Consider the following 10,198-nt stretch of genomic DNA (forward strand, 5'->3'; position numbering starts at 1 on the left):
GTCGACTCGCCCTCACCTTGGCCCGTGTCCCCCCACTTCCATGGGGCTCCCTCTCGGCGCTGCTGCGGACTCGCGGTTCTCCCAGACTCCAAAATGGCGGTTCGGGCGAGCGAGCGAGTCTGTGAGCTTTGAGTCGGCAGCAGCGGAGAGGCGGCCACTTTGTGTTGCAGAGAGCAGGGGACACGACGCCATGGTGCGGGTACGGCAAGGGAGCAGGCCGGCTAATCGACTTTCGAGACCGGGACGCGCTCCCATCGGGGACTTAACGCGACGACGCGCCGTTAAAAGCCGCAGACGCACGTTCACAACGAGCAACATTGACACCGCGGAGCCGCACGACGCGTTTATTTTCACGCGCGCCGCCTTTTCGCTGTCGGCGATCGCTTGGTCGGAGTTTGACTAGCTGCGTCTGGTCACTACGAAGTTTGCCGAGCTGCGTGTGACGTCATCGATATGAAACTCCCGTTTATGTCGTGAAAACCAATGAATATGAAATTTAAAAAAAAAATGAAAAAATAGTTTTAGGTTTTTTTTCATGTTTTTATTTTCCTGGGGGCAGCAGTTTTACAAAATAAAATGTTGCCTTTTTTGTTTTTGTATATGCTTGATATTTTGTCTGTGCCTCAAATATGTATGAATCACTTAATGTGCTGAATCGCATAAAAATAAATAAGCGTTGCATTTTTACATATATTCTATACAGAGAATTGATCAAATCAAAGTAAAAATAACACAATAAAAGAGCCGTTCCTTAGCACAAATGATACTTATCAATATCATTTATTAAATACATATTTAGTGGCAGACAATGTTGAATATGTGAAATTGAATTGGAGCTTTTATTTTTTCAACATTTTATCATTAATAAGGTGGTGGACAGTGGACAGTGAACAGAAACAAGCAGAACAGAGGCAGTAGACATAGCGTTCAAGTGCAATTTAAACGTTTTACCGGACCAACACACAAGTGCATAAGCCAAGTAGACTGTGTAGCAACAATCTGATGCGATCAGACTACTTTTCCACCCCGAGGAGGGCGGTTCAGGCACATACGTACATGTACAGTGGGTTCGCTCATCTCTTGCTCACATTAACACAAACTGCTTATTTAGTTTAGTTTTTAGACCGATACTACCATTAAAAATGCAAAGCGCCTCGTTTGTATGTTTGGGGAAATGAAACGCAGCCCATTCAAGTCTTAAACAGTAGGCCTCGTCAACGAGCGAGCATCTCCTCATCCTCCATATGGGTCCATCTCTCCCAATCCATTACAACCAGCTGGACTTCTCCTCCTCAAACTTCTGGGGATCAATGAACGGCTTGTCGATGGACTTGATCATCAGTTTGCCGCAGTACACGCACTCGGAGGCGATGATGTCGTCAATGTCGGACTTGATCTGCTCTCGGCTGAGGCCCGCACGGTCTTTTCCCAGGCTGGCGGTGTCGCCGTCCTCTTTGAGCACCGGGCGGTGCCGGGACTTTGACGACTGCGTGGTGGCGGCCAGCTTCTTCTGCAGCTCCTCCAGACGACCCCGCTTGAAGGCCGACAGGTGAGGAGTCACTTCCTGTGGGGGGGGGGGGGGGGGGGTCATATTGTAAAAAAGTCAATTTCGCCACAGTTAGTAATTGTTTGAGGATTCTTTTGGAGTTCGTATTTCTATTTACACTGTTACTTACATTAAAACACACACACACACACACACACACACACACACACACACACACACACACACACACACACAGACAGACAGATCGTTTTGTTCCAAGGGGTGGGATATATTAGGCAGCAAGTGAACAGTCAATTCTTCAAGTTGATGTGTTGGAAGCAGGAAAAATGGCCAAGCGTAAGGATATGAGCGACTTTGACAAGGACCAAAGGGGGCATCCGTGAGATGTGCTGGAACAACAAGCCTGATCCATGGAGGCCCCACTTCGCGACTTCCAGGACTTAAAGGATCTGCTGCTAACGTCTTGGTGCCAGATACCACAGGACACCTTCAGAGGTCTAGTGGAGTCCATGCCTCAACGGATCCGAGTGGATCCGAATTTTTTCATATTTTTAAAATGACTAGGTCAGTAGTAAGAAAACCATTTTTTATCATCTTTATAATCTTTATAATCTATCATCTTGAAATAACATGAGCTTGTCGGCCAATATAAGCAATATTATAACAAGATAATAGCCACATTTTGCCTAAATATATAAAATGTAGAGTTGCAAAAGCCAAAAGTGAAAAAATAACAATTAAAACATTTTAGTTTGTGAGACTTCCGTCAGTGCAGACTGAAACGTTTGCTACCTCTCACCTCGCACTTAGTTTTTTTGCATGTTGGACCCTACAAAATGCTCATAATGTTGGTAAATAACCTCAGGCCATTTCTTATTTTCTTCAGGAACAGTGAACCGTGGAGGTACTCTGAATTAGCCTCCATTCAACTTACATGAGTCGACATTTTATATACGTATGTATGTGTGTTTATAATGGCATGTTAGTGGCATCAGCCAATCACCCTAGTTGATAAAAAACAGTTTTCACCTGGAACAGACAGTCGTAGTGGAACATGTGTCCACACAGGAACAGGTAAAAGGGCCGGTTGAGCAGTGGGAAGTCGCAGGCGGCGCACTTCTCTTGGGACTCCACCACGCCATACTTGTTCCTCATTTCCTGGATGTCCTCTCGGATACGCTTGGCGCTCTCGGTGGCCTCCTCCATCTCCTGCTTCAGCTCCTCGATGTGGTGGTTGTACTCCTCCAGCGAGCTGCAGATGGCCTCCTGCGATAGAGGATAAAGTAGGGATATAAACAGTATTAATTCAAGGCAATGTTTTCTTTTGCCTGGAAAAGGCCTTGATTCCAACCCTGTGGCCAAAGTAATCTATTTAATTGTAAAAAGTCAGCCTAATATTGTGTATTCCTTATTAAAAACCAACGGCAATCACTATAAAAAGCATACAGCCCTGCACAGACCTTGAAGTGGTCGATGGTGACAAAGTCGGGAAAGAATGGCAGGATGTCCTCGATCTTGAGCAGGTTGCAGCTGGACAGACAGTTCATGGCTTTCTTCACATCCTTCTCCTCCTGCACCACGTGGCGGGCGATCTTGAGCCACAGCTTCTTCCTTAGCTCCTCGTCATCCTCGGGCAGGTCGGCGCACGACTTGGCCAAGTCCACATCCACCTGTGTATAGCAGGTTATAAACACATATGTCAAATATAATAAAGAGAAAAGAGATTCAAGATTCTTATTATTCATTTATTCTTTTGATAACTACAGTAGGTGTTTTTTGTCCTACATACGCCTCGCTTCAAACTGCACATCACTCACTTGCAACGCCAGATCCACCGCCTCCTCATAGAGCTCCATGATCCTATAAACCAGCACGCAGGCTTGGCGGTAGCCATGCTCAGCACACAGCCGCAGGGCGTACTTCAGGTCGTAGTGGATGTCTGAAGAGTGGGTGCCGGCCTGCTCCAGATACCACAGCAGAGACTCGGGCTTGTATTTGGCATAGAGCGAAAGCAGGTAATTATGGATGGCTTCCTCCGTCACGGTCAGCTGGTACACGCAGAACTCCATGTAGCGGATGGTCTCATTGATCTGCTGGATGCTCCCCATCTGGCTGTAGTTCATCAGCGCCGGGATGAGCTTCTTGGGGTCCAGTCGCTTGCCCATCTGGATCCAGGCGTCCACCACTTTCTCGGGAATGTGCTGCATGAGCACGGGGGAGAACTTGTAGAACAGCTTCTCGTCGCAGTGCTTGGAGAGCACCTCCAGGGCGGCGCTGTAGTCGTCGTGCTGGCAGTGGTGGGAGATGACCCTCTCATAGTCCTGCATGATGACAGAGAAGTACACCATGTCGTCCACGTTGCCGTGGCTGGCCAAAAGGTCGTAGATGGTGGTGCGGTTGTTGAAGAGGCATTCCTTGTGCTTGGAGCTGCTGAGGAAGTGGCGGAACTCCTCCCGGGTTTCCTGAAAGATGACGGTGTTGCCGTCGCTCTCCAGCTGGCCCAGCCTGTTGAGGTAGAGCTCCGTCAGCCAGGTGACCAGCAGCGTGATCTGCGTCCTCTCGTTGGGCTTCAGGTTGTTCAGCTTCTTCAGCAGGAATTCCTTCAGTGCTTCCTCCTGTTTGGCCTCGATGAACTTGAGCGCTATCTCCTCAAAGTAGTTCTGCGTCAGCGCATAGCACTTGGCGCTCTCCAGGAAGCGCTTGTTCTGGAAGCAGTGCTCGGCCTCCTTGGCCAGCACTGTGTCCATGCACTCGGGCCGCTCGCGGCAGTACTCCTTGGCCAGGTCGAACTTGTTCATACTCATGTACATCTGCCACACGTCCCTGGCCTCGCGCTGGATGTGGTATCGGAAGACGGCCCGCTCCGTGTAGATCCAGACCAGGCCGCCGACCGGGTCCTTGATCATCCTCTTCAGCGAGCCAAACTTGTCTGGGAACACGTCCTCGTACACCACCTGTCCGTTGAGGGTGCAGATGGCCTTCACCCGGTCAGGGAGCAGCAGCAGGAAGTGGAACTGGGTCAGCACGATGGAAATGGGTTTGTTCGCACCGAAGTCTATGTCCGCTGTGTACTCCCAGACCTGGTAGAGATGAAGGAAAAGGAAGGGGAAGAGGGAGCAAAAAAATAAAAATAAATAAGTACGCAAACATGGCTGACTTATGAACACCAATGAGATTTGAGCTGTTACAATGTTGAACCGCTGAGATTGCAGATTAAAGTCTACCTGGACGTCACTGAGCAGCGAATCGGGCCTGACGTAGTCCAGTTGACCATAGAGAACGCCGTTTCCCATCATCCAGGCGAAGGCCTTGGGGCAGGAGCGGAGCTTGGACGTGTAGAATGTGATCTCGCTATAGCCCATGTTGGCGGGGAATTCCTGGAAGCTGGGCAGCAAGTCCTGGTTCTGGGCGAATATGGAGCTGAAGCCCTGCTGCTCCGAGCCCTCGGGCACTTTCCCCACAAACTGGAAGAGGCGTTTGCGGGTGGTGGTGATGATGAAGTACTTGTTTTCAAGGCCTCGCTCCACCTCCAGGCAGCAGACGGGTGCTGGCCTGCCGTCCTCCTCCAGGGAGTGGACCTGCCACCAGAAAAAGAGTTTGAGTCTCAAAGCTATTTCGGTGAAAAAAATGAATGGGTTAGGGTTGGGGTTAGGGAATAAGTAAAGAAACGTTACTCATAGTTTTGGAAGAGTATATGTTTTGAACTAATTATTTTATTTCTAAAACAATGTAAAACAAACTATAAATAAATATTACATATTAATGCTTCTTAGAAAGTCCAGCAATGTTAGCAGTTCGGAAAGACAAGTTATCTACAGTATAAAGAAAAATATTCAGATTTATTCTATGTAAAACTTTGAAAACGTTACAGGTTCATCTTAGCACTGTACATCCTATTCCCACAAGGATTAAAGAAAAAAAAAAACACATCTACTTCCTGCCCCCTTACCTGTCTGAAGTACTGGTCTGGGTTGGTGTTGAAGAGGCTTCCCTCCGTGGCGGAGATCTCAGCCTCGAAGATGATGCCCTGGCTGGTGCCGACTAGGACGGGTCCGGTATTGCTCTCGCTGCCCAGCAGCTTGTTCCAGCCCACGCTCTCGATGAGGTGGCCTCGCCAGCGCGACAGGCTGCGCACCTTCTGGGTGTTCCTGTTCAGATACAGACACTCGCTGGTGCTCAGGCTGATCAGCAGATGGGAGCCTGCAGAGGGGAATAAAACAAAAAAAAAAAAAAAAAGTTTTGAGGTCATCACCATGCAGCAAAGACAATAGTCCCAATAACCAGTGCCGACAATATTTCCAAAACTTCAAAACACAAAAAAAACTTGAATTGAATGGAACCTGTACATACTGGACTTCATGTAGCAGACTGTACTGCTGACTGTATCTTTGTTCTGGGTTACTGCATACTGCGCTGTATTGCTGTTCTGCTCGGTGTTACCATATTGCTGTGTCATACTGTTGCATACTGTACTGTATATCTCCATACACACTTTATTCACATGCACTTTACTGCACATATCTGTATATACAAATAGCCTATCCCATATACATAACTCTATACCCTTCACTTCTATTTTGTACCCCCACTCTGTATTATCTTTTTGAGTCTTACTTTATTTTTATTTTATTTATATTATTCTATTCACTAACTGCATTACGTATTAGGAATAAGTTAGTTTCACTTAGTTAGCTTAGTAGAAATTAGGTTAGCTATTTTATTCGGTTTAGAAACTTTTGTGAATAATCGTCATCAATACATTTCACTGCATATATGTATGAATGTATGAATATGTATGTGACAAATAAACCTCTTCAATCTCTTGAATCTTGAATCCTCAAAGTAGTAGCAGTATTAAATAACAGTGGAGATATCTGGCTTTCCAAACAACTCTGCCGTATATTCTTGGCATTTCTTATTATGAGCGCAATGTTGTTGTTTAAATGCCCTGTGAACTGGTCCCAATGTAAATGTTCACTATTATCTAAAAAAAAAAAAAAAAAAAAATAAGTGTCACATGAAGCCTTGTACTTTACCTGTTGGGTCCAGGAACAGTTTATGTACTTTACTATCATCTTTCCTTCCCAGTTCAATCTGGTTGGGCTGATCTGGCTTGGCAAGGTCAATTCTGAGTAGAATACAATACAATACAATACAATACAATACAATACCAGAAACGAACAAACCATGTGAAGGCATTGCAATAAAATCAAACCAAAGTTAATGAATACTAATCATCAGATGAGTGGAACTACCTTGACATATAATCCAATCAGTCCAATTAAAAAGTTTGTCCTCAATCAACCAATAATAATAATCAGTGGTCATCATCAATGACCATTAAGATAGCATGGATTGTTTTGGGCCTTTTTTAACAATGTCATTTACCTCAGAAGTGTGTCCTTTCCCAGGCTCATGCACAGCTGATTGTTGCAAACCACAAAGTGGTTGATCTTCTCAGGAGGAGAAAAATCTATTCTCTGCTTGTTGAAAATGGGCTTCTCCTCCTCCAGCCTCACATTGACAAAGCCTGGGCGTAAAAACACATATCAGTTATATTGACAAAAAGATATGCAGATGTCTCACAGATATCAGCATTTAAGGCGACAGGTTTTAGGAACTTGAACTATTAGTTGATCACATTTGATCTTTGATATACCCACTGAGCATTTTATTAGGAACACCTGTAAACCTACTTATTCATGCAATTACCCAACCGGCCAATTGTGTGGTAGTAGTGCAATGCATAAAATCATGCAGATATGGATCAGCAGCTTTAGTTAATGTTCACATCAGCCATCAGAATGGGGAAGGAAAATGTGATCTCAGTGTTTTCCACCCTGTTGGCGCCAGACAGGCTGGTTTGAGTATTTCTGTAACTTCTCCTGGGATTTTCACGCACAACAGTCCCTAGGGTTTACTCAGAATGGTGTGGAAAAACCAAAAACATCCAGTGGGCGGCGGTTCTGCAGATGGAGACGCCATGTTGATGAGAGAGGGAAACAGAGAATGGAGCCAACAGCATGAAGCGATTGGACCCAACCTGCCTTGTGTCAACACTCCAGGCTGGTGGTGTTGTAATGGTGTGGGGAATATTTTTTGCCACACTTTGGGCTCGTTAATACCAGTTAATCATCGCTTGAATGCTAGAGTGTATTTGAGTATTGTTGCTGACCATAGGCATCCCTTCACAGCCACAGTCTTCTAATGGCTACTTCTAGTATGATAATGCACCGTTTCACAAAGCAAAAGTCGTCTCAAGCTGGCTTCATGAACATGACAATGAGTTCAATGTTCTTTAGTTTCCTTCCCAGTCACCGGATCTGAATCCAATAAAACACCTTTGGGACGTAATAGAAAAGGAGATTCGCAGCATGAATGTGTAGCTGACAAATCAGTTCGAATCGCATGATGCAATCATGTCCACATGGACCAGCTCCTCAAATGAATGTTTCTGACAGGCTGTGAAATCCATGCCAAGAAGAATTGAGGCTGTTTTGAGAGCAGAGGGAGGCCCTACCCAGTATTGGCATAGTGTTCCTAGTAAAATGTTCAGTGGGTGTGTGTGTGTGTGTATAGAGTATATTTAGTATATATATGCACGCATATCATTTTGTTAAGCATACTTTTGCTACTCGTAATCCATTATAATACCAACATGATAAATTCCTTGCATATTTAAATGTAGGTGTACGTGGCACAATAAACAGGTTGATTCTGATGAAGGGTGTCGGACCCTGTCCTACCCGAATGAGTGATCCCGATGTTGGCAGCTGACAGGCGGCTGTGCTGGTGTACAGTTTGCCTGGTGTTTTGTGAGTCCTCGTACTCGTCTAGAATCGAGGCCATTGCGGATCCAACTTGATTTACACAGAAGACATCAAGACAGAGGCTCCTGGAACCACAAAGAAACCTGCCGTGCTGCTACTGCATGGCGAGGCTACACGCGATCAAGTGCCCGGTGATCGGGTCTCTTTTTCGGCGTGTCTTCTCTGGAAGCCACTGTAAAACACAGATGGGAACTACGTAATTCCTCGCCACAGCAAAATAACGATATAATAATAAACAGGCTTACGGGGATAATCGACCAAATTCAAAGGATAAACACAGCTAGTTTAGCTCCCCAGTGCGGAACACTCCGCGGGCCGGTCAGCTGACTCGAGTCATGTGACCAAACGTTGACGTAATGGCTTTGCATGGCCGCAGGGGGGCGCAAGCTGCCCCGCTGCGTCGTTCCGGCTTGTTTACGCAGAGGTTGTTTACTACATGGACGCGATTTGGGATTCGAGCCCGTGGGGCTGAAAAACAGTTGTATCGCTGACGCTCGGTCAGCTTTCGACCGATCGACCCCAAATGTGGTACAGGGCATAAAGGGACCTTGGCTCCACAAAAGGACAAAGAACGATTTAATATTTATCATTACTATTAACCATTAAACTTGACAATGGGTGTTGTCTAACTTGAAATTGGGTGATGGTGGTGGAATTTCACAAAACCCGATGTACATGCCTTGGAGATAATTATTGGTCGACATGTGCAGTTTTGGTCGTTATCGGTACACGCTGGGCGACTCCTGTTTGCCCAATTCATCTGGGCTGGTGACGTCCTGTGTTTGGGGTTTATCTTCCACTGCCACAACCAATCGATTAGGTTGGCACATGTGTGTAAAATGAAACGCTATTCAGATGCTGATTGAAATGCACTGTAGTACAAATGGTATAAGGACTAAACGTCTCTGTATATACATATACTTCAAGGGTCTAAACGGTCTTCATGGGCTTGAATCCCGTTAATGGCCGCTTACAGGTTGATTTTTGCTGTTACGAATATACTCGTGTATTTTCGAGGATTATGGAACTCTCCGACAAATGATGCTGACATTGTTTTTTTTATAATCAGATATTTTATTAACGAGTCAAAATGAAGTAAGGACAAGCCCCTGCATATTATTTTTACAAGTTACATTTCACGTTGGATAAGTTACCATTCGATTTGAGATTCAATGTATATGTGTTCCGGTGGTACCGTCCGGTGACGTCAGTGTTATATTATCTATGACGTCAGATAATAATGAAAAATAAGAAGTGAAAAAAGAAACAATTCGTGCAATTAATTTTTTAAATCATCAGCAAAGTCATCTATTGAAGTGGTCTTTCTGTCCTCGTGTACTTATTTTATATTTTTGTTTTCATTTATTTATGATTTATTATTATTATTATTATTATATATATTTTTGTTTTATCTTTAATCCAATTGCTACTGTAATGATATATAAGATTCAAGATTCAAGACGTTATTATACATTGAAGTCTGAACCCATTTCGCTGTTCCAGTCGCTGCTTATTTTTAGTTTGCTCTGGTTTGCGTTTTGTTTGTATAATTTCGTTCAATAAAAAAAGTAGATTTGTTTTTTTTTTTTGTTAACGTTTACTCCTATTCGCCTTTTTGATTTTGTGTTTGTTTTATTTTACTCCAAACTTCATCTTCGCTTTAATTCTTATTTTTGTTTTATTTTATATATTTTTTTTCTATTTGTACTATGCCCAGCACAGTCTCTCAGTGAAAATCATTTCACTCTATGCTGTATGTTCAGTGCAATATGTGTGTGACGAATAATATCTTTCGAATCTTGATTCTTAAATGTGAAATCTGAATATGAAACCAAACAAAAAAACATTGGATCTGTTTGTG

At 44.4% G+C, this 10,198-nt stretch overlaps 1 protein-coding gene across 1 annotated transcript; it reads right to left on the reverse strand.

The window, feature by feature from the left end:
* Nucleotides 1-572: 572 nt before the first annotated feature.
* Nucleotides 573-8,662, reverse strand: vps18 (VPS18 core subunit of CORVET and HOPS complexes). The gene is made up of 10 exons (XM_080024141.1): nucleotides 8,583-8,662; nucleotides 8,254-8,509; nucleotides 6,896-7,037; nucleotides 6,544-6,635; nucleotides 5,457-5,707; nucleotides 4,732-5,085; nucleotides 3,325-4,587; nucleotides 2,968-3,177; nucleotides 2,537-2,773; nucleotides 573-1,564 (listed from the first exon to the last, which is right to left on the reverse strand). Exons 2-10 carry the CDS (start codon nucleotides 8,354-8,356, stop codon nucleotides 1,268-1,270), a joined length of 2,949 nt encoding a protein of 982 aa, XP_079880267.1. The 5' UTR covers nucleotides 8,357-8,509; nucleotides 8,583-8,662; the 3' UTR covers nucleotides 573-1,267.
* Between the last annotated feature and the right edge of the window lie 1,536 nt (nucleotides 8,663-10,198).

This window comes from Zeus faber, assembly GCF_960531495.2.
Source record: "Zeus faber genome assembly, chromosome: 2".
In the NCBI taxonomy this organism is placed as follows: domain Eukaryota; kingdom Metazoa; phylum Chordata; class Actinopteri; order Zeiformes; family Zeidae; genus Zeus; species Zeus faber.

Excerpts from the sequence above, each read along its gene's own strand:
- vps18 (XM_080024141.1), bottom strand. The coding sequence starts at position 8,356 with ATGGCCTCGATTCTAGACGAGTACGAGGACTCACAAAACACCAGGCAA. Across the intron at positions 4,588-4,731 it reads CGCTGCTCAGTGACGTCCAG|GTCTGGGAGTACACAGCGGA; the intron begins GTAGACTTTAAT and ends CATCTCTACCAG. Across the intron at positions 3,178-3,324 it reads CGGTGGATCTGGCGTTGCAA|GTGGATGTGGACTTGGCCAA; the intron begins GTGAGTGATGTG and ends TGCTATACACAG.